This window comes from Phoenix dactylifera, chromosome 1 (assembly GCF_009389715.1).
Source record: "Phoenix dactylifera cultivar Barhee BC4 chromosome 1, palm_55x_up_171113_PBpolish2nd_filt_p, whole genome shotgun sequence".
NCBI lineage: Eukaryota > Viridiplantae > Streptophyta > Magnoliopsida > Arecales > Arecaceae > Phoenix > Phoenix dactylifera.
Genome location: NC_052392.1, coordinates 15952309 through 15976456, shown reverse-complemented (window position 1 = coordinate 15976456; position 24148 = coordinate 15952309). Strand labels below are relative to the sequence as shown.

The window sequence follows — 24148 nt, the reverse complement described above, 5'->3', positions numbered from 1 at the left end:
AGGATGATGGTGGTGATTGTCTAGGTGATGGTAGTGGTGACAATGTTACTAATGATTGTAATAATATGAATGGTGATGGTAATAGTTGCTATAATGACATGGTAAAGTTGAGGTGGGTGGGTGGAGGTGTTAACACTTAGCAGTGGCCTTCTTAGTGAAAGAGAAAGAAAATTATGAGAAGAGGAAAAAATAGAAAGTTGAGGTTTTTCTCAAAAATATTATTTGCATATGGTCATTGATGACATCAAAGAAAAGATAGAAAGAAGAATTAGATTGCAACGAAACATAATGTCAAAGATCAAATTGAAAACCCTTAAAATGGAATGGGTGTAATTGTAACATGGATAAAGTGAGGAGTCAAAAGATGCTTTTTCAAAAAATTCATGAACTATATATAGCAAAATGTGCTAACGCTGCTAAGATAGCTACCCTGCATCCAACTATGCTTAAGAAAAATGCCTCATGTTGTGGCCTCATCTACTTCCAACCTATATATCCTCTATTTCTTAACATATCTTCCACCATAGTAAAAAAACCTTTCTTAGCAAAAAGTAGATGGTATCATCAATTTACCATTATGCGAAAACCTAATGCGAATAGTTCTAAGATATTCCTTCCCCTCCAATCAATCACAAACATATTCATGCGTCGGTGCTCCCATTTTAAGGAGAGAACTTATTTTCTATACTATGTGCATTGTATGGCCGAGCATACTACCAATCATAACCATTTATTTTTACGATGATGCATTGAGATGCTTGCTTGATGGTGATTTGGGATCTATACTTGGGATGTAACATCCCGAGTGCTACCTAGTCCGCTGAAAGTCGCCATTTGCATCCATCAGGTGATCGGGATATCAGAGGGCGACAGCACATCGGATGATGATGGGATTAAATCCGTGACAGGGATGTCCGGGTTAACGTCACGTTATTTGTTTAAATTCTTCCACGGTGTCGTATCGGGTGACCGCTCCCTGGTCCCAACCGATATAATAAAATCACACACCTAAATAGTAAATAAATCACAACCGTCCAAAAATGGACCACCGAAAGAACGGCTCCCTATCACATGACTCCCACCGGACCGCCCCCCTCTCAACGGCCAAGATCCCGCCACGTCGAGTTGAGAAGAAGAGAAGATATAATTTAAAGTTCGATATCTCGGCTATCGATAAAAAGGAGACCGTCGGACGTGCGACTTGACCTACCGGGGTCCTACCACGAGCCCACGACCGCCTCGGGTTCCCCCTAAAGGGGGAAACACAAAAGTGAAACTAAAAAAAGAAAAGGTGATAAAAAGGTTGGGGTTTTTAGACTTTGGAGCTCACTCCCTGCTCTCCACTTCTCTTCGCTTGGCTCCATCACCGTTCCCCTTTACCCTCTTCCGGAAAATCTCGAAGAATTGGACGATTTTCCATCGGAGAACCCTCGAGAACCCCCGGGTTAGGGTTTCTAAGGGCCCTTTCCGGAGAGCTCCTTCTCGGCGGCGATCGATCGATCGAGGTTCGGAATCTCTCTGCCTCCTCTCTTTCTCTCTCTTCATTTTCTGTTCTTTCCGTCTCTACTTTTGCTCTTCTTTTGAATATCCGTTTGAGATCTTTGATTCTTTTCTGTAGGTAGGGTTTGAACGCTGTGGAAATGTTTGCGAACTTTTACTTGTTTCTTGTGTGATTTTTCTTTTCTAGTATTTGAGCAGAGAATGCTGTGAGTCCATGTTTGATTATTTCTATCAAAAGCAGGCATTTTTTTAATTTTAGGGTTCAGAGTTAAATTCTGATTAAGATCTAAAATTCTTTCGATGAATGCATATATTTATTAGAAGAGTGAGGCATTTCCATGGCTAGGGCGTATGTTTTTTTTTGTTTTTTGTTTTTTGTCGGTTTTTCTTAGGCGAAGCTGATGGGATGTTTAGGGTTTTGAGCTCCTAGCTAACAGAGCTGATCGCATTTGTTTTAATTTCAGGGGATCAAGCTCGTTTCGTTGCTTGGCGGTGGGTTCGGATGAAATGTATGACGTTTTTGCCTCTTCGGTTTTTGGCTTCTAACTTGGGGCCTTGGTTTATGGTTGGCGCGATCAAGTCTGGTACTCTGAGATCTCTACCGTCCCCTTTCTTTCGCACCAGAATCTAGGTGCTGGACTTCTTTTCTACCTTCCTTTTTGCTTTCTCCTGCGGACATCCAGGCTTAAGTTCAAAATTCACTCTGTTTTGATCCGCATTTTGTGTTATTGTGGATTATATTAAGGTTTTCCTCTCCACTTCAAGAAAGTTCAAATTTTGTGTACTTCTTCAAAATTCCTTTCACCTCTGAGATCTGAAATCGTGCTCTTTTACCTTTCCGATCATTTGAGTTGGAGGCCTGTCTGTTCCTTTCCTGTCCATAGTCTCAGATGATGCAGAGGCCTCTTCCTCCCCAGGAGTACTCCTTAAAGGAGACCTCTCCTCACCTTGGTGGTGGTGGAGTTGCTGGTGACAAGCTCACCACCACATATGACCTCGTGGAGCAGATGCAGTATCTCTATGTCCGGGTCGTGAAGGCTAAAGATCTGCCAGTCAAGGATGTAACTGGAAGTTGTGACCCTTATGTGGAGGTAAAGCTGGGGAACTACAAGGGCACAACCCGCTATTTTGAGAAGAAGACCAATCCTGAATGGAACCAAGTCTTTGCCTTCTCAAAGGAGCGGATCCAAGCTTCCTCTATGGAAGTCATTGTCAAAGATAAGGATTCTGTAAAGGATGATTTCATCGGTCGGGTCTTGTTTGATCTAAATGAGATTCCGAAGCGAGTTCCACCAGACAGCCCATTGGCTCCGCAATGGTATAGGTTGGAAGACCGGAAGGGGGATAAGGTGAAGGGAGAGCTGATGTTAGCAGTTTGGATGGGCACCCAAGCAGATGAAGCATTTCCGGAAGCTTGGCATTCAGATGCTGCAACCGTTCCTGGTGATGGCCTTGCGAGTATAAGGTCAAAGGTATATCTCACTCCTAAGCTTTGGTATGTTAGGGTTAATGTTATTGAAGCCCAGGACTTGCAGCCTAGTGATAAAAGTAGGTTCCCTGAAGTCTTTGTTAAAGTTATGCTTGGAAATCAAGTTCTCAGAACTAGAATATCACAGAGCAGGACCCTTAATCCTATGTGGAATGAGGATTTGATGTTTGTAGCAGCTGAACCTTTTGAGGAGCACTTGATTCTGAGTGTTGAAGATCGGGTGGCACCCAGCAAGGATGAGGTACTGGGGAGGACTATCATTCCCCTGCAGAATGTGGACAGGAGGCTGGACTACAAGCCTGTCAATAGTAGGTGGTATAATCTCGAGAAGCATGTGATTGTGGATGGAGAACAGAAGAAGAAGGAGGTGAAGTTCTCTAGTCGTATTCATCTGAGGATTTGTTTAGATGGTGGCTACCATGTTTTGGATGAGTCGACGCACTATAGCAGCGATCTTAGGCCAACGGCAAAACCGTTGTGGAAGCCAAGTATTGGAGTTTTGGAACTGGGCATCTTGAATGCTCAGGGGTTGTTGCCGATGAAGACTAAGGATGGGCGTGGGACAACTGATGCTTACTGTGTTGCTAAATATGGACAGAAATGGGTCCGTACAAGGACTATTATAGATAGCTTTACTCCAAAGTGGAATGAACAATACACATGGGAGGTATATGACCCATGTACAGTTATTACAATCGGTGTATTTGATAACTGTCACTTGCAGGGAGGGGAGAAGGCAGCTGGTACAAGGGACACCAGAATAGGGAAGGTGAGGATCCGTCTTTCTACACTTGAAACTGATCGGGTTTACACCCCATTCTTACCCTCTTATAGTGTTGCTTCCTTCGGGGGTGAAGAAGATGGGAGAAGTTCAGCTTGCTGTCCGCTTCACATGCTCCTCTTTGATTAATATGTTGCACATGTATTCCCAGCCATTACTGCCAAAGATGCATTACCTCTACCCCTTGTCTGTTGTTCAGCTTGATAACCTGAGGCACCAGGCCACTCAGATAGTATCAATGAGGCTGAGCCGTGCGGAGCCACCATTGAGAAAGGAGGTTGTGGAGTATATGTTGGATGTGGATTCTCACATGTGGAGCATGCGGAAGAGCAAAGCTAACTTTTTCAGGATCATGGGTGTCTTGAGCCCTTTGATTGCAGTTGGAAAATGGTTTGATCAGATTTGCCATTGGAGGAACCCTTTGACTACAATACTTATTCACATTCTCTTCGTGATATTGGTTTTGTACCCAGAATTGATACTCCCGACAATTTTCCTGTACCTGTTTTTGATTGGTGTCTGGTACTTTCGTTGGAGGCCCAGGCATCCTCCTCACATGGACACTCGGCTCTCTCATGCAGAGTCTGCACATCCTGATGAGCTAGATGAAGAATTTGATACTTTTCCTACATCTCGCCCCCCTGATCTTGTGAGGATGAGGTATGACCGTTTAAGGAGTGTCGCGGGGAGGATACAGACTGTGGTTGGTGATCTGGCGACACAAGGGGAGAGGTTACAATCTCTGTTGAGCTGGAGAGACCCAAGAGCAACTGCCTTGTTTGTGACCTTCTGCTTGATTGCTGCCATTGTGCTCTATGTTACACCATTCCGTGTTGTGGCCCTGCTCACCGGTTTATATGTGCTGAGACATCCGAGGTTCCGCCATAAGCTTCCCTCAGTGCCACTTAACTTCTTTAGGAGGTTGCCTGCTAGAACAGATAGCATGTTATGAGAAGGCCTTTCTGTTTTTTTTTTTTTTCCTCCTGTACCAAACTGTTCCTGGTTGGATTCCAAGTTGCAGCAGAGTGGTCTGATGAAGACATTCAGTTGTTTCTTTTTCGATGGGCAGCCGTTGTTAGATGTCTGTGTTTCTGTAACCTTCACCTAGTATGTTGGTCTTGTTGAACTGTAGCTTTTCTCTTCATGTTACTCCTAGGTTTCACTTTTTGATGCATTACTTTCTTATATATTTCTCTGTTAATCCATGGTGCTCTTTTAATCTCTTAACCTATTAATTCTTATTAGTAGTTTTGTATCAGTTGCGAACACTGTTAAGTGTTATAGATACTATATGATCATGTACTGTAATTAGTTAAATTTTCTGTTATCATGTACTGCATCTGATTTGATATGGTTTTCCTTCCAACAGGGATGTGCGCGTGTGCATGTATGTATATATTTCTTTGCCCCATCTAATTCAAATTTTAATAGCTAGTGGCCAAGTATAGTGTGCAATATTCCCTAATTCTAAAATCTTTGGGGAGTGCTGATGTTTCGAATCTTCCCTTTCTGAGTTTAGCTACCTTTCTTTTGTCAGGCCATTTCGGAACTCTGCCTTTTTGACTATAACTTTTCTTGTTGCTGCTTATCCAGGATCTTGTCTTCTAGAGCACCTGGCATGTCATGAAATGAATTGCATGTAATGCAAGGTTTTTCTTTTAGTTTGTAACAAACTCTCCTGTGTTGGCTTTATGAGATGATGCAGGAAGTAGAACAGAAGCTTGCTGTCCTTTTTTTTTTCTTCCTCTCCTACTGGATTCCTCTTAATGGATATCACTGTGATATGTATACTTCACCTTGGTGCTGGTGTGTCGAAGAAATTCTGCTCTCTCTTCGAGTAAGTCTTGGATGTCACTTTCATAAACTGACTGCCGGATGGCAAGACTTTTACTGTCTCAATTCGTCACCATGTACTTAGCGGCAAATTTGGTAATTGACCAGATGAGGAGATATCTGATAATGCCTGTATTTTAAGTGAGATGACGTAGGTTGGCGATCATTGTTTCTTTTTGCCAGAAGGCCATCATTGTTTATTGCATCAGATTCAAGATGCTTTTACGCCAATTGTTCTCGGACGAAGATCTAATTCAGGCTTTTATATATGCATCTAGGTCTTGTGATTCTTGTTTAGCAACAGAAATTAGTGTTTTTCTTTTATTTTTCTTCCCAAACAGTGTGCAGGAGCAGATATATACAGAATGTGGCTACCGTTTTCATGTTAAATGAAGAGTTAGAGCTTATTTTGTTGTCAGAGCAGAGCAGCCCATTCTCCTGCTCTTAGCCTGTTTTATGTACTCACTTGACTACAAAAGTTGATCTTGTAAACCCCTCATGGTTGACATCAAGACATAAATTACAAAATGATGCCTTTGAACTCATGAATCATGCTGGTTTGGCTCTGTAAATGCTTGCTGTCATTCCCCCTTGTTCTATGGCTGTCTTTCTCCACACGAGTATGTAAAGGAGGTTAATGTTGCTGCTGTTCTTTATCCACCGTAGGTTGCTAAATCACCTTTTCTTCTAGTTTCTCCCATTCTTGCTAAGATCCTACCAGCCTGGCTGTTATTAGCTCGTGAATCCAATTCAATTGAAAGAGACATGACTGCTGGATGTTACTTCCTAACTTCTGTGAAGAAGATGCGAGGGGGACAATCCAATTCAATTTAAAGAGAGATATGAATGCGGGATGTTACTTCCTAACTTCTGCGAAGAAGATGCGATATGGCTGTGCCTGTGACATTGGTTACTTGTATGGCAATCCTAAGGAGTAATGACACATGCGGTACCCAAGAGACAAGCATGGATGCTGTACAAAAAGACAGCGTGGCACGGGACAAAGTTATGAGCAAATCTAGCCCACGAGCCATTACAGCGGACCCTGCAGGATATCATGAAAAAATTTTAAAAATTTATTTATTTGATTGTTGGTTATGACAGGACTTTCCTCCGACCGTTAAGTTAATAACCAAAATTGTATTTTTGCCTGTTTGTTACAATGTACAAGAGTAGCCTTTGTATAGACTAGGAGGCTTACGAAGTTTGGTAAGATCGACTTTAGCACAATCAATCAAAGTGAAGCTTAGTAAGACCGACTAAGTTTGACACAATCAATCAATCAATGAATTCTAATAAATCGAGAACAACAAAGCTTGATGCTATCCACCGTTGCACGACTTGATGCATGCAGAAATACTTGTAAGATGAGTTCGAGTCCGATAGCTTGATGATGGGATCATTTGGCATCGGAAAGCAACAACCTGGCGACTGTGACCCGGATAACATGAGCCATCACTGCAGCTTGTCAGAATTTTATCTTGAGAGAGCCCTGCAGGTAAATGGATGATCACGTTCGGTTTTGTTCAATAGAAAAGGGACCACAATACCACAAAACGGTAAATGGTGATACTGCTTCCCCACGTTGTTCTTGTTGCAAGAACTCACTTGCACTGGACTTCTGTTTTCCATTTTTTTTTTTAACACAACATAAAGTATTGGCATCTCACATCTCATTTGGTCAGGGTGTACACTTTTTTTTCTTGAAACATCGACGGCAATTATCGAAAATATCACAAGAATGATATAGCATAGGCAATAATTTACTACAATTCATGGCCAAACAACTGAATGAACTATCATCAGTCGTAATATGGGTGCAATGAAGAGATGAGCTTGCTTTATTATGATATATGCAGCATATAGGATAAGCTTGCACTGGCCTATCTTTACCATACATGCAGTGAACAAATACTATAATAAAAGTTAGTTTATTTATTTATTTAATCATTTATTATGTCATACATAATGGTAGGGTTCATGTTTGCTGCTCATGATGCATATATATTTATTATATTGTGCATAATGATGGAGCTTATATTTGAAGCTCAAGATGCATGATGGCTGAGGTTGTCAGTGGGACCAGTCAAGGCTGTCAAGCCAAGGCTCGATGTCGGCCTGGTCCGGCTCTGCAACTTGTGGGAATCCAAATTGATTTGGGGACAACTTTGGAATCCCAGGTGTGGGCCAACATTGAGCTTTCATGGGCTCGGGCCTGAAACTTTAGTCAGCAACGAGTTTTCTCAATGGGGCCAATCCGCCCGGGCAATAAATCCAAATATCCAATTTTCCGAGAGGTCAGTCTTATGATAAATTGAGGGCTTGGGTTGCTGTTGCTCTTTTCTTCCTTTTGTTTTTTTTTGGAACAAGGTTTTCTTCTTCTTACTGTTGCTATACATCGTAAGGGGAAGAAGAAATAAAAGAAAAGTAAGACAAGAACCTGAATTTTGTACGCACCTAGAGGTTCTGGATATAACAAATTGGCCCCTGGCAATTTGCCAAAAGACCCTAGAGAGACTTAATACAAATTATGAAAAGTGCCTGAGAGAACTTTTGTAGGCTATCCTTGTCAAGTCAGCTTCCCGGCTCCTGCGGGGGAGTGGGTGAGAGCTTAATATGATAATTTAGAAGACTAGTTTGTTTCGTTGGTTGTGTTTTTGATACACCTAATCCAATAATTTTCTCTCAATACCTGAAGAAACTTGTTTGTAGGCCACGCAACAAGGACGGGAGATTATCTTCTTTGTTTTCGCTTCCTAAACAACATTTTTAGTATAACCCCGGTGATGCTGACACATAGAATTGAATATGAGAGAGTTGAAATTGTGATGTTGTCTTGAGATTTCTTTTCTTATGTATATTGCATAAGAGTCAAATTCAGAAACACATGCATGAACGCAAAGCCTATGTCTTGATACGTTCTTCTATTTTTCTTTTGTGATGTTGTAAAAAGAGGTGAAAACTTTGACAAGAAAAAGAACCGGAAGGATAGAATACATTCTTATTCTTAATTAATATTGAAGTTATGGATTCATTTAATATGAATTTACCTAACTTTACTTGTTCTAATTGTCTAATTATACTATCAAGTTCCCCCCAGTATTTTCCCCCTCTGATTTCATTTTTGGCGTGTTGTGTTTTCAGTTTGTCGTATCGATCACTGCATACATACCAATTAATATCTCTTGATAGAACCTCATCTTTGTTTTCATTTGAAGTTTGTTTTTATTTACTAGAGTAGCTATCCATGTTTCAAGAAAACTAGATTTCTCCAAAATTGAAGTGCTGAAGTTCATCTATGGACATGTAAGATAATACAGTCTACCAAAGTTCCTTTTTTTCTTTTTTTTTTTTTTGGCTGCTAAAAACCGAAATATCATACATAACGTATATGGATACAACCAAAAAAGTCAAAAAACAAAATATCGCGGAGGCCACTGGGCAACTCCGCCTCTCCCACCTATAGATGGTCTCCTGAATGGTTGGTGACATAGGAAGCCACCCAATCCACAGCCCCATTCGCTTCTTTGAACACATGCTCCACCTGAATGTCCATCCCATCATGCACCATAGCCCGGACATCTCTCACTAATGGGTGGTAATCGCCGATCCTGTCTGAGGTCTGTAGAAGCTATCTAATGACCATCGCAGAGTCGCCCTTCAGAAGAACAGCTCTAACCTACTAGAGTTTCTTAATTGATTTATTAGTAAGATTAAAGTTACACTGGCAATACTAGTACAACAATCATCAAAGAGGATCAGACGGACACATACGTACACTAGTATGCATGTTTTTACCTATATAAATACATGCATATGTATGGTGATTTTAATGATGACTACATGAAAATACAAATGAGATATTAAAGAACTTTCTTAGCTATTGATCATTAGGGTAGGTAAGGTTCAAAATGGACAATGTTGTTGATATGAACTTGTCAACTTTTCAGTGTCAACAGGCCGAGCTTCGCCTTCCTTCTCTCAAGATAAAGATTTTAGGCATCGGGCTCAACTGGAGCTTGGCTCTGTTTGCTTCCTGTTTGCTTGTAGACTTCAGAGCCATATTTCTAACTCTCAATTCAAAAGCTTAGAGCTTAAATGATAGCTTTGTGAAAGAGAGAAATGTCAATTTAAGGACTCAAAGAAGCAAGCTGAGTTTCCTTTGATTTTTATCATGACCCGTAACATGGAACAAATGAACTAGCAAATGCATGCAGCTGTTCCTCAACAATCCATCATTAGAAAGCCATCCGTTCTTCTTTTTTTCAGTGCAAAAAAGCTATCCATTCTTCTACTCCTTTTTATTTAGGATTGCAATAGAGCAATTCGGAAAGTTGAGATTGTTTTGTTCTTCTTTGTGGATTTTTTTTTTGACTTTTCAATATAAAACCATACGACCACCTGATCATCAGATCTTCTATTATCGTGGGGAACCTTTATTTGACTTCTTCTTCCTTTGCCTTTCTTTTTGCTTTAATCCTTGCTCGTCTTAACTTAAAGCTTATTCCTGAATTGATATGGTATAAAAAACTAATATAGCCAAAACCACAAGGAGAAGAAGTGTGGAGACAAGGTGGCGGTAAGTAGCGACCCGCATCTTGTGGTAGTTGGAAGAGGAGCTGCTGGGGCCCGGTGGAGCCCACCTCCTAACGCCTATCCAGACCTTCAAATGAATGGTGGCCACGTGGCGTGGAGTCTCCGGGTCCCCTACGTCACGCATGTGTCAGTTTTCCGGCGGCGGTTAGGTATTATAGGCCGCCTTGCTTCGTAGTTTTGGGTCCAGGAAACGGCTATTGACCGAAATGTCCCACGGATTTATTTAAATCACTGGGAAGGACTGCCAATGCCGTTTTCCATTCCCCCACCTGCTATCTCTTAATAATTTTAGAGATAAGCCTGCCTCTTAAACGAAAAAAATTGTTGAAATGATCAACATCATGAGAAGAAAAATTCCAGTATTTTGTTTACCTTATTGTACATTTTGACTGACTTTTGTAGAAAAATGTAACATCAAACTTTTAATCATGCGCAGCTTATCGAAAAAAAAACTTTTAAGTCATGTAGATTTTAGAAGGAAAGCTACTTTGACTGTACTTGTTAAACATGGAATGAACTTCTAATAAAAGCTGTTCCATAGCCTGTTTTAAATATATAGGAATGTCCATTTACTTTGCCGGCCCTGTTTTATGATAATCTACTTGTTAACCTAAAATATCATGAAATTAGTTTGTTATAATTGGTGATTTGCATGATCAAGGACTTGAAAACTGTTGGAAAATTATGTCGCAAGTAAGGACTAGATTATTATTATGATCAAATGTTAAGATGTAATGTCTATTAACGACAAAAACAAGTAAGAAGTATTTGAATTCTAGTCTCAGTACGTGTCCTTCAGAAAATTCAAAACTTTTATGTTATGTCCATGCTATTAAAGACTAACGAGTAAGACTAAAGATGAGTCATCTATATATGATCTAATTCTTATTTGAGTCCAGAATTAGACACAATCATATTAGAACGAAGTAAGCTATATAGAGAGCCAAGAGCTTGTTTATATTATTATTCTTCCCATTTTATTCAAACAAGTGTTCAGAGATTTCCATCTTTTAGAAGAAAATATCGACTTTCTCCCAAGTGTGATTATACATCGGCCAGCCAAAAATTCTTCACATGTTTAAATAACATGTGTTGTGAGTCTGTTGTGTCTTCTAGACATTAAGAGTATAATTTATTTTGAAATCCACCACTTTGATACCATTGATGGAATAATTAATCTTAAGAAATTATAAATCATACCTTCACTCGCTAAATTCATCTTGAAATTTGAGATGCGTGCAATCTGATCCGTGCGATCAATCGAAAACAGTTCTGATCTGGACAGAAATTAGCGAGAGATCTTCTGGAGAGAGAGAGAGAGAGAGTTCTTAATGCGTATATTAAAGAAGGGGTCTTACAGGCTATTTATAGCCCTCTTCAGGGACCAAACGCTGTAGGTGGTTACATCCGTGAAAAGTCACCCCCAATTAAGATAACTCTTCACTGTTGTGAAATTACCCTAATCCCCTTAAGATCATCAGAATTTACGAAATTCAAGGACACTTGTCAAATGTGGGTTCTAATTAAATGGGATCAGGGTTTAATTAAATAGGATCCAACATGGATTACATCAGAAATGTATCAAAAAGTTTTATCAGTGCAAGGTTAATTAGGTAGGCATGAAACTTTTGCTGCAAATATCATTTGCTAGCCCGTCAGGTGGGCATGCATATCTCATGATTAATATAAAGTTTGCAATGAAAAATATAAAAGAACCAAGAAATAATGCATCATATAAGAAATATAAGTTTTAATCTATATGAAATGCATAATCTTTTTATTGTTTAAAAAGTACAATAAAGATGTCATCAATCCATTAGTTTGGAAACCTAGAATTCTCCTAATTGAAGGGGATGCTAACCAAGGCTAGTTAGCAATGCATCACTTTCATGATAACTAAGTTTTACACTTAGAATGCTAACACGGCACCACTGTAGATAGCTGACCATGCACGATAATTCATATTTTGGTAAGGAAAAAAAAAATTTAAATTGAAAATTTGCTATCACCTTTGAATAGGTGACTCGAAGCTTGTATGTATCTTGGTGTACAATAAGCGGTAGCGTGACGATTTGCATCGTGCCATGGCTTTAAATGGCTCCCATGTGAGAAACAATTCGGGACCCGCATGGTTGCCGATTAGCTATGTGATTTGCTACACGTGTGATTTTTACATGGCTCCCTGTGTGATGCATTGCGAAGATGCGTCAATCGTGCACCACCTAAAAATTTTCCGGCTCCATCTAATTGTCCGATGGTAGGGTTGCAATACCGCGCCGAAGGCTTTGCATGATGGAGGGGGACACCTTCTGCTTTGTGATATTTGGGTGATGGTAAGAGATACAATAGTTTTTTAGGCTAAGCTAGTGTTCAAAGTGTTGGCTGTGTGTATTGTGAATTTGTAAAATAAATTGAATAATAAATAGATGAATAAATAAATCTGGCCTCAAATGAATATTCAACTATGTAAGATCAAGATTAGTGTTTGACACTATGTCCTTAAGACAGATTTCGCCCTCCACATAGGTGTTTTGGATCTCTTGAGCGTTTGCCTCCTAGGATACAATGATCTTCACAAACAAAAAGAGCACACCAATTTGTTTGTACGGTGAACCAAAAACTGAGTTTTTGTACTCTATTTGAACGAACTCACTAATACTCTCTAAGAACTCTAGAATAAGAGAACTAGATGAATTGAAAAAAATCGGTGTATAGAATAGTTGGAGGAAGGCTCTATTTATAGAGTTTATGGTGACTTTTCAGAACAGACACCAAGTGAAGAGACATGTCTTTTCTATTCAAATGAATAAACACATCCCTATGAATAGTCATGTCTTTCATGCTAATAGTCATGCCTTTTAATGAAAAGATGCGTCCATACAAAGATGCAATGAAAAAACGCATCCATTCAAATAAATCGATGCATCTTTTTTGATGCAACTCTTTTGAAGAGAGACACCTCTTCTAAGAAGCATCCTTTCAAGTGGGTCATTTTGCAACCTATTTTCTCATTCACCTATTGTAGTCTAAGACAGGGACCAACGAGGTCGTGGACTGGATGGCTTCTTATATGGCCCCTATAGACTAGAGAAAGAAAGTTGTTAATTTAGAGCATTTTGTGACTCGTTGTTTTTTGATTTTATTAAGAATATAAAATGCCCATTTTAGAGGAGAAAAAAAGAAAAAAACTTACGCACGGTGCCTCACGAAATGGAAACATGTGTGAGCGGTGCAGGGAGAGGGGGTATGCATACAGACACATGCACGGGGGCACGTAATCGAGGGTGTATTGGTCAAACAAACTGCATACGGCGGAACCCGGGGTCGGAAAACCGCCGTTGGCGGTCAGCTCACCTTCGTTGGCTGTTTTTTACTTTTAACCTCTCGCCGAACCGCTTTCTCATTGGTTTACGGCGACTTTTGTCCTCGTCCAAGGGATCGGTTGGGAGCCGGTAAACGTACCCCCCGCCCACACCACCTTATCTTGCAACGGTTTCGCCGAAGTCTTTGGGTCAGAAGAGGAGGGAGAGACTTGGGAGACATCCGGAGGGAAGAAAAGAGGAGGATAAAGGTGGCTTTTTGATATATCGCTTTATTGCAGAGAGAGCTCGGATGGGAGATAACAGAAGTTTGTTTCACCATTAATGGGCTGCTCTGATCCTCTGGGAGGTGGTGAGAAAAGAACAAAAAGTTCCCTTTGGATTTCTGGAGGGTTTCACTGGGAGGAAAAGGAAGGTCCAAAGAGGGGCAGCAGCAAGAGCACCGGAGTTCCTTTGGGATGATCCGTGCCTCCTCCATGAGCTCCACCATGTATGCAAACTTCATGTAATAGCCAGGAAAATAGTACAAGTGTTAGTTGTAGAAAACAACTTTGGTCTTAGATTTGTCTATTTTATGCGATATACAAAGAGGTTATATGTTAGAAATATTCTATAATTTCTATTGGATCGAGATAACCGTTTCTTCGGGACTGTCTCTGTGTTCTTTTTTCTTTCTTCTCTTAGAAATATTCTGATCATATAGTATGTAGGGTGGATGAGAAAAAGTTGAGAAAACCCATGTCTTAGAATTTACTTTAGTTTCGATGGATATCATGTACCCATCCATGTAGTCGTTTCTTTTTTCCCCCTCCTTTTGTTCCATGGAAGGAAGGTGGATATCATGTCTGCTTAATTTTATTTCTTAATTTTCCTTACTTTTCTTTCCTTTCAACATCTAACTTTTAGTAAGAGAGATTGGAGACGGCCTGCAGAGATACCCATGTTTCAGAATCCTAGTTTTTGTAGAGCAAATCGGTGGATTTTATGTCGCAGTAGAGGAAGGATAGAGAAAGAGATAGCAAGGAGAGGAGAAGTCGGGTTAGAATATGTTTTTCATAGGCAAAATAGGCTGATTTTAACGGTGCAAAACTGTTTTAGATATCTATTTCTTAAAATTGAAAAAAAGAAGATTTTCATTCTTGCCTGGCTATTTTTTCGATTGGCCTGCAGGAGTAAGGACGTTGCACCGTATGACTTGGGAGAGTTGGATCCGGCCTTGTTTCTGTATCTAGATGCGCAAGATCACTCATCAGTTCAAGAGCAGCGACGTGAGTCTCCTTCTAGTTTTCCTAATTTTCCTTTTCTTTCTCATAATTTTGTGCCCCTGTTGGCTTTATTGATCTAATTTTTTGGACATCATATGATAAAAATCCATAGGGAAGTAGGTAAGAGAGGTGGGGAGAATAATAACGCTCCTGGGTTTCTTTCAGGGGTCATGAAGTGATCATGGCCACCAAACCTTGTACTGTATTTGACTGGATGCTCGAAGAAATACTTGGACATCTAGATTGTTGGAAAATGATTGAGAAAATTAGTTTTATATCTAATTTAACATTAATAGCATATTGCTTCTCAACTTTTTTTTGGGTGGTTAAATTATTATCTGTAACAAACTTTTTATCATCCATTTGTTATGTTCTTTCATTCTTTTTCCTTTTTTTTTGGGAGAACAGATGGGGTAGAACCCCATCAACTTCTTTTGCAAATTCCTACAATCAAAAAGTTGCATATGGATTATTTTTCCCTCTATCTTCATCCTTTTTCTTCTCATTTTTTTCTCCATGGCGTTGAGATAAACATGCATGGACAGCTAAGAAGGCTGTGCTGTTCAGTCCGCATTCATCCATCCACCCCCCCGGGTGTCTCTCTTTCTTCTCGTTTCATTTTTCCTTTCTTTATATTTATGGAATGATCTGTCGATCTTTATATCTATCTTTAATGATGATCGTGTCCAAGAAAAGAGAGGGCGATGCTTTGTTTCTTTAAGGAGTCAATTATCTGCTCAAACTCTTCATTTGGGATGTGGTGGATTGCACCTACGGGAAATCTAATGCTTGCAGGAATTCATGTATGCAGAGACTCTCAACATTTTCCCTTCTCAGCCCATGCACGTAGTACCAACCCCCAAGGTATGCTGGGCAACAAAACACGCCCTTCATCTCCAACTTCTCCTTTAATTTCTTTCCGTGTGTGCTTTTTGATAGGCTGCTGCACTCGTAATGTTTCAAAACGAGTCGCTTCGTGCTTAACAATCTTTAATACACGTATAGGGTGAAATGAGCTTACTCTCCCCGACAAGCAGTTCATCTAAGCAGTCCATAGATCTAGCGAACCCAATAAGTGATGATGTCGCAGCTCTACCTGAACCACAAACGGATGTCAAGGCCGCAGTGAAGGTAATGACCTGAATTTACGGTTAAATATTTTTCCTTTCTCTTTCAAGTGTCTTGGATATATATAATTCTGCCATTTGATATTATTTGAGACGAATTAAACCCCTGATGGGTTTGGTAGTTTGATAAAAATATATAAGTTTGACCTCTGTCCTGGTTTGGGAGCAGAGGGAAGGGAATAGGAAGGGCACAGCAAGCTCAGATCAAGAAGGGCCCAGAACACCAGACGCAAAGGTAAGCTGCATTTTATCACTCAAAAGAGAGGTAGATACCTATAGCTTGAGCTCTTCCAAGCAGCGTACGTCACTGATCCATTTCCTGGCAGACATTGCGAAGGCTTGCTCAGAATAGGGAGGCAGCAAGAAAAAGCCGGCTCAGGAAGAAGGTCAGTGAGTCGGTCAACCTAAAGGAAAGTAAAAGGAAAGAACGAAGAAAAATGAACCAACTAAAATTCTAGACACGCCTCTTTCCTCTTCTTTCGCCGCTTATACCTCTTATTCCTGGTTTTAGTGTCTTATTTCACCTTTGCCTCTGTCTTTTCCTTCCACAGGCTTATATTCAACAACTAGAGACTAGTAAAATGAGGCTAAGTCAGCTAGAACAAGAGCTACAAAGGGCAAGAGCTCAGGTGCCGACCCCGATAATGTTGCACCACTACTGGACCATTTAATCTTTCCCTTTAGATTGTACTGATCATATCCAATGTTGATTAACTAGGGTTTACTTGTTGGTGGCGGAGGCGTTATCAGCGGGGATCAAGGCCTCGCCGGCGGCAATGGTGGGCTCAATACTGCAGGCATAATCTTCAGAAAAGAAAAACTTTGATGTATACATTTAGTTGTTCTTGTATGTATGCTCCATTACTAACATAAAGAACTTTGATTTTATTTTTTTTTTTCAATTTTTACGCATTGTATAGCTGCCGCGATGTTCGACATGGAGTATGGGAGATGGCTTGAGGATCATCACCGGCTGATGTGCGACCTGAGGACTGCAGTGCAGGAGCACTCGCCAGACAACGAGCTGCGGATGCTTGTACAGAACTGTCTGGGACACTACGATGCCATGACGAGCCTCAAGAGCATAATCGCCCGGTGTGATGTCTTCCATCTCCTCTCCGGCATGTGGAAGACCCCCGCGGAACGCTGCTTCATGTGGATTGGTGGCTTCCGCCCCTCCGAGATCATCAAGGTACTTCGCACAACCATAAATCATATCAAATCTTGCATGACCTTCCCCTTTCATCATCAAAAAAAAAGAAAAAGAAAAGAAAAGAAAAAAAAGAACATGAGGAACTTGATCAGTAACAAATGGACGCAGGAAGCATTTTCCTTAGCTCGTCCTCATACGTAAAGCACTACATTTAGCACTTAAGAAAATTTGATGGAAATCATTGTTAAGGGAATCGACGACATTAGGTTGCCACTGTAGATCTCCGAGTCTGTCCGTGAAGACATGCAAGCATGCAAGTGATTCGTTTTAGTGACAAACCACCAACTTATTGCGTCCAGTCTATATGGTTGAGAATCTATATCATACTGACAGTACGATCGTCGACGTTTCCGACAACTTAAGTTTATTTCTGCGTCCACCATCATGTTGAAATCTTCGCCATTGTAGACTCTGGTGGTTGGCTGTCGTTGCTCTGGGGATGGAGTGCTAGAACGGTAGCTATCGCAACCATTGGATAGCTAGCTTTGATATATCTGCAAGTTTGAGGGGCATCAGACATAATATTATTAGTGCCATACATTTTGGCGTGGAAAATGGGTGATGGATGAGCTAACGTGGTGGAAGGTCCCAATTGATGGAAGGGCCATTTTGCTCTTCAGATTAGTTCAAAGGAGGAAGGTGGGATTATTCTTTTGTGGAGACTTTGGCTTGTTCCTCTTGTCGTAAAGTATTGATGTCCATACTGGAGAGTAGGTGGTGGTGTGGACGTTAGGTAGATCGGGAGAAGGGCTTTCGAACAATTGTGTGGTGTAGTCTTACAGTCATGTATTCTATATGATGCCACTGGGCTCTATATAGAATGGTAAAAATTAAAGAGTGAAACCTAAATTAAAGCAATCATAGATAGAACTATGCAAGCACTATTTTATAATCTTTATCTCCTCTTCTTTTATTTTCATGTCAACCTAAGAGATGATAATATATATAGGTCAGGAACAACTTACATTTGGTGTAACTTTTTATAGAGTTATATATATTTTTTGAATTGTACGATGAGTCCCACAACAATAATTTGAATAACAAAATGTGATCTATCATCTCTAAACTGCTTATATATTAAAAATCATAGAATTTAAAGATCCCTAACTTTTGCATTAGGCGATCAAACAATATGTATTTTTTATGTTGTTTAAATTGTCTAATTTTTGATCACTTCATGAATAGATTAGGAATTTCTAAATTATATGATTTTTGGTATGTGAGAATTTAGAGATAGTAGATTACATCTAACAACTCGGATCACCGATATAAAATTCTTCATATATAGTTACACAAGATATATATCAAACTCTTATCATATTTAGTGTAAATCTTATAGAGCTATATCTAGTGTGACACTTATAGAGTTATACCTTTTTTGAATTGGCTGATTGAGAGTCACACATCGATGATCTGAGCTATTAAATATGATCTACTATCTGTAAACTACTTACGCACCAAAAATTATGCAATTGGGAGAACCTTATCCGATGTCAAGTGATTAGAAAGTCTAAATAACATGAAAAAATTGATTACTTGATGCATAGGCTAAGGTCTCCAAATCATGTAATTTTTGATATATAAATAGTTTAAACATACTAGATTATGTCCCATAGCTCGGGTAATTGATATAGAACCTCCATCATCAAATTCAGAAAGATGTAGGTTTATAAAAGTTACATTATGTGTAACTTGATCCTCCCCCCCCCCCCCCCCCACACACACACACACACATAGTTTGCTTTTCTATTTTTCCTTTTGCTGCTAGTAAAAGAATATTATAACATTAATTGTAGGACCTCACCCAAAAAAGACCAGCTAGAAGGTTAAGATTACTATTTGATATGATGGAGGACTATCTAATAAGAAATCTAGATGCACTTCTATTAAGTACAAAAATATAGAAACAATTTTTTCTATTTGGAAATAAGAAAAATTTATTTTTATATGGACTTTAGGACTAGAATTTTATGAGGATTTCAGTATTTTATTTTCATGAGACTCTTATTAGAATTTTAGGTTGTTGATATAAACCCATTGCTATATTCATTGAGAACACAATTTGCATTACTGAGATACGAGAATATAGAATATTGAGTTGCCTTCCCTCCCTCCCTCCCTGTCTTCTTCTCCTCCTTCATCTCTTCTCTTTCTTGCCCTTTTTTTTTCTCCTCTCTCTCCTTCTTCTGTTCTATGTCAATTTGGTATCAGAGCACCCTATTCTTCCTATTTCTTAAGCCAGCCTTGCATCATGATGTTTAAATATACTGCCACATTATTTTTTATCAAAATATAATAAAACTTATAATTCTGTATATGGAAAAGTGGGAAATCTAGCACTATCTGCTTTCAAGAGTAGCCGGAAAAATAGAAAAGGCTGCATGTTTTAAGGTATTATTTGTTGGCGATCATGGCATTCCATATCATCTTTTCCTTCCATCTCAATATCCCTGAGGTTAAAGTTCATGGCTATCTTTTTATTTTATTTATTTTGATGTAACAGATGTGATATTTTCGTTTTGAAAAAAAAAAAAAATCATCTGGCTTGATGCTTATGAAGGATGCCTTCAGCCAAAGTTCATGATCATATCTGAGGGAAAATTATGCAAAATAAATCCTTGTTTTTCAAGTGTGTATTATTAAAACAATATTATCTTCCTTGATTAATATAAGATCAAAATTTTTAATACAATACGTTCTTTTTTGTATAGAATGGTGACTGCCTTGAGGATTGATTGATGCCTTCTTTATTTGAGTATCAAATTAAACTCAAGAATGAGTTTTTTTCTGCTAGTTTTTCTTATCCTTTTCTTGTTTGGTCGTTGGATTTGTGTTTAGATTGCCCTAAGACACACAGAGCCACTTACGGAGCAGCAGATACTGGGAGTCTGTGGCCTGCAACAGTCCGTCCATGAGACGGAGGAAGCCTTGAGCCAAGGCCTTGAAGCCCTTTATAGATCCCTTTCTGACACCGTCATCTCTGATGCATTGAACTGTCCGTCCAACATGGCCAACTACATGGGCCAGATGGCCGTAGCCGTTAACAAGCTCTCTGCTCTTGAAGGTTTCGTTAGACAGGTAAGAAACACCTCCCTCACTATCATCACCATTGCTACCTCTCTAGTTTTCAGTGACTAAATTATTGATCATATGCTATTTTAATTACTTACTATCGAATTTTAGCGGATAATTCGAGACGATTGCCGAGTAGATTTTATCATGTTAAGTGTATTCTATAGAGTCAGCTGGTGTTAATAAATTCTGTTGATGGATCGTAATCTCAATACAGTGTTCATCCCATTAGGTTGCAGATTCAACTCAATACAACAACGTTCGTTCCATCATAATAGGACTTATTTTACTATATATTTAGGGTTATTGGCATGTCCATTATAATAAGACTTGACTTTCTACCTGAATTTTATGAGCAGGCAGTTGGGTCAACTAATAATATTTGTGCCAATGATTTGGGCAGGGTTGACCGTTCTCTATAATTTTGGATAATTAGTTTGAATTAATACCTAATGTTTACATTATAGTTGTAGCATCTTTTGTTTCAAAAGCATATATATAAAGTTATTTTAAACTTCTTTTCTTCATGCATGTATAAAAAAACAAAGGCAAGTGTGATAACATATGTCAACTTGCGTGCTGTAATGACCATGACATCATGTTGCATGTGATGTATGGCAGCATCACATGCATGTAATTCTAGCATTCATATGCAATAGATAACTTATACAGAAGATATGTTCCCATTAGCCAACAGCACATTATCTTGTAGTACATTAAAGGAACCTTTACCTAACCTCTCGAAGCCTATTTTAACACCCCTTCCCTATTTTTCGACCCTAGGTTTTAGAATCAACCTTCATCCACCACACTCGTCAAACATTAGCTTAACCAAACCTTCCAATTTTCATACTTGACAATTCTGTTTTCTATACAGATGTAGTCGCCGAATAGCCACTTATTTTATATCTCAGAGACACTCCTCTCTATTTTTCTCCTCTACTGAAATTTTAGATTTAACCTTGTACTGCCATATTTTTAACAATGCGAAGGCAAATTATACCATACACTACATGCACCACGCCAATCAGCTCATCTACTTTCTGCTAGTTAATCATCGAGACGAGTGTACGATGAATGGAGCCTATGGAAATGAGATGAGATGATTGGTATGGTCCACGGCTATTATATATATATAAAGTGCATTATATATTTCTAATGAAGCAAATTAAAAATTATCTAAATTATATTTATATGAACAGATATTCAAATGCTGGCTTGTATGTATAACTGAATTTGGTTTTTTTTTTTTTTTTTTTAACTTACAGGCAGATAATCTGCGGCAGCAGACCCTCCACAGGCTTCACCAGATGCTAACCCCCAGTCAGGCAGCTCGGTGCTTCTTGGCGATGGCCGAGCATTTCCACCGCCTCCGCTCGCTGAGCTCGCTGTGGCTTGCTCGGCCAAGGCAGGAGTGATATTAGAAATCCTAAAGACACACATGCAGGGAAAGAGGCCAGATGACTCAATCAGGGAAATTATGAAACCAAAAAGAAAACATTACAGACAAGTTCCAACATTCTCACCTATTTCTTTTAATCACAAAGGATTCATAGAGATGTAGGAGGCCCAGGCCTTTCATCTTTTGTAGAGTTCTGTAGATGGGTATCCGCATAGAATGGATGCTTTACAAGGAATTAAGCATGGGGTAGGGTCTCCCATTCTCATCTTCTCTTTCTTAGCTTTCCTGTCTGTGAGAGGAAAACAAACTCGTGCTGAGGGGACCTCTTTGAGCAGCCTTTTCAGACTAAGAGGGCTAAGATCTTGGAAGAAGGAGGAGGAGGAGTTTTCTTTATTTTATTTTCTTTTTTCTTGTAATTAACTTCTTCAATAATGTCCTAGGGTCAGGTGCGTGGGTGCATGCCTTTGCCTCACAGGCTAGGTGGTAGAATGGAGAGGGATCGATGAGTGGGTAGCCTCTGAAACATCTGGTGAAGGTGGCAAAGAGAGGGCCGGCTTTCTACTGAACCTTGGCTGATGATATCATGATGATACTAGTGTAGCTTGTTCTTTTTCTTTTACTGCATGCCCCTGTTGCCATTTTCTAGGGTCTCCTCTAAAGATGGTTGTGCGAATGCAGGCTGTTGAATTTTTCGCTTTAAACTTAGGCAAATTTCTTAACAGTCGTTTGTACCCCACCAAGGCGATGCTTGATCAACAAAATAGTGGTTTACTGCTCCACTATGCCTACAAGTTACCAGAAAATTTGATTGCTTCCAAGCTCGCTAGTCTAATGCAGAAATTTTGCAATGCAAATTCTTACAGCAATATATATATGCTTCCAATCATCCGCGTTCCTAGCTATAAGAAATTCATAATGCAATTAACTTGGGCAAGTTTCAACTTGCATGACTTTCCAGCTTGGCTTTGTACATTGTATCTTTTGACTTGAATGCGCATTGGTTGCCAATTCCCCATCCTGATATGGATGGTTTTTATTTTTTATTTTATATTTTTTAAAAAAAGCTTGCTTGTGTTGATTGTCTTGGGATAATGTCACAGTGATAACTACATCTCATGCATCTCACTTTGTCCAAAATATCATCATTAGACATGTATTTGATAAAATTTACAAGTGATGGTAAATGGTTTACCTAATCTGCACCAACTCTTAATACTCTTAATACAAGCTCTGAAGGTCTCAATTATTAGGGAAATGCAGAGGAATCCAACCACGTATTCCTACAGCCTGCAGCACATTTTGCCAGATTTCAGACATTGTGCCTTTTCCGTTTTGACAATCTAGTGAGGCAGACTTTTATGTCCTTAAAAGTCTATCAAGGCACAACATTTTGCACCATTCAAGAGATTAATTTAGTTGTGGGGGTTTTCACTTAAATCTATCATATCTTTTTTTTTTTTTGGTAAATCGGATAAAATCGAACCAATATGGAATAAATATATTCATGAGATCAGAAAATAAAATATTCAAAAATTGAGGAAAAAAAAGGATCGGCTGTGGAATCCTATAATATAGTTTCGGTATAAGGTATCTATCATACCTTTTTCAAATTAAGTAGAGCTAGTCCCTTCACTAGAAGTAGATGGAATAGTGGTTAAGATGTGGGTTAGGTAACCGCATCTGGCATAAATATCCCATGCATATCCACTCATTAATCTTTAACATGAATGCCAAAACTCCCATGCATGCACATACTTTCTTGCATGTCTCATCTCATGTGTAAATCATGGCATGGCATTGAAAGTTATATCTCTGGTTTGGGACAGCACACCAAATAATACTCTTCTCCTTTGCATCGCCCACCTCTGCTTGGACTAAACTTTGTTTCATTGAGAGACATACTTGTGAGTCACATTAGCTATTGGATTGCGTTGCAAATAAGAAAGATGGAGCGGGGCAATTCACAAAACTGCAAGAGCTTTCATGGTGGGTGTCAAAAAGTCGGGTGCCTTTTTTTTCTCATTGGGTAGTTATCCGTATAATTAACTGTAACAAAGTCAACTCCGACAGTCCCACGCGTTACACCGATGGACACACATATTAAAACCTATTCATGCTTATTTAAATGTCGGGAATGAGTGCCCAAAGCGGACGCGTCCACTGTACTGACTTTGCCAATGAAATCTTTCAAAAAAAAATAAAAAAAAATTCTTGCCTTGTTTGTTGGAGGAGACTTTTTCCCGAGCTTTGATGGGAGGATAGAAGGCTTCTACCTAATTTTAGTACTAAGAACAAGTGCCAAAGTAGGGCATTGTTATTTATGTACTGAGAAAGGGGTTTTATTCTGAGGTTGGAAAGACATCTCTAGACTTGTTCACGGGCTGGATAGCCCACCGGCCTGCTCAAGCTCGACACATGTTAGACGGGCCTAAAATTGAATTATATATTCAGAGGGCCAGACCAGGCCTGAAATATGAGCCTACCTATAAAACAAACCAGACTCAGATTTTGGTCAGCCTGTCCTGAGCTCGGTCCTCCGTCCTCCTACTC

At 39.4% G+C, this 24148-nt stretch overlaps 2 protein-coding genes across 4 annotated transcripts; both read left to right on the top strand.

Annotated features, from left to right (window-relative positions):
- Positions 1-1310: 1310 nt before the first annotated feature.
- On the top strand, positions 1311-4997 carry LOC103705378 (FT-interacting protein 7-like). Its single transcript, XM_008789069.3, is given in 3 exon segments — positions 1311-1505; positions 1965-3803; positions 3805-4997. Coding segments are annotated over 2 exon segments (2331 nt in total). The 5' UTR covers positions 1311-1505; positions 1965-2390; the 3' UTR covers positions 4723-4997.
- Positions 4998-13729: 8732 nt separating this feature from the next.
- On the top strand, positions 13730-22484 carry LOC103705377 (bZIP transcription factor TGA10-like). 3 transcript variants are annotated; one of them, XM_017842332.3, is made up of 11 exons: positions 13730-14009; positions 14690-14787; positions 15596-15648; positions 15790-15915; positions 16081-16146; positions 16238-16297; positions 16463-16540; positions 16630-16708; positions 16832-17103; positions 19963-20202; positions 21465-22484. In XM_017842332.3, exons 1-11 carry the CDS (start codon positions 13978-13980, stop codon positions 21612-21614), a joined length of 1254 nt encoding a protein of 417 aa, XP_017697821.2. In that variant the 5' UTR covers positions 13730-13977; the 3' UTR covers positions 21615-22484. The 3 variants fall into 3 exon arrangements, with proteins under 3 accessions (XP_017697821.2, XP_017697822.2, XP_017697820.2); XM_017842333.3 differs by having other exon boundaries at positions 13730-14024; positions 16630-16690; XM_017842331.3 differs by having other exon boundaries at positions 13730-14024.
- Positions 22485-24148: the final 1664 nt, after the last annotated feature.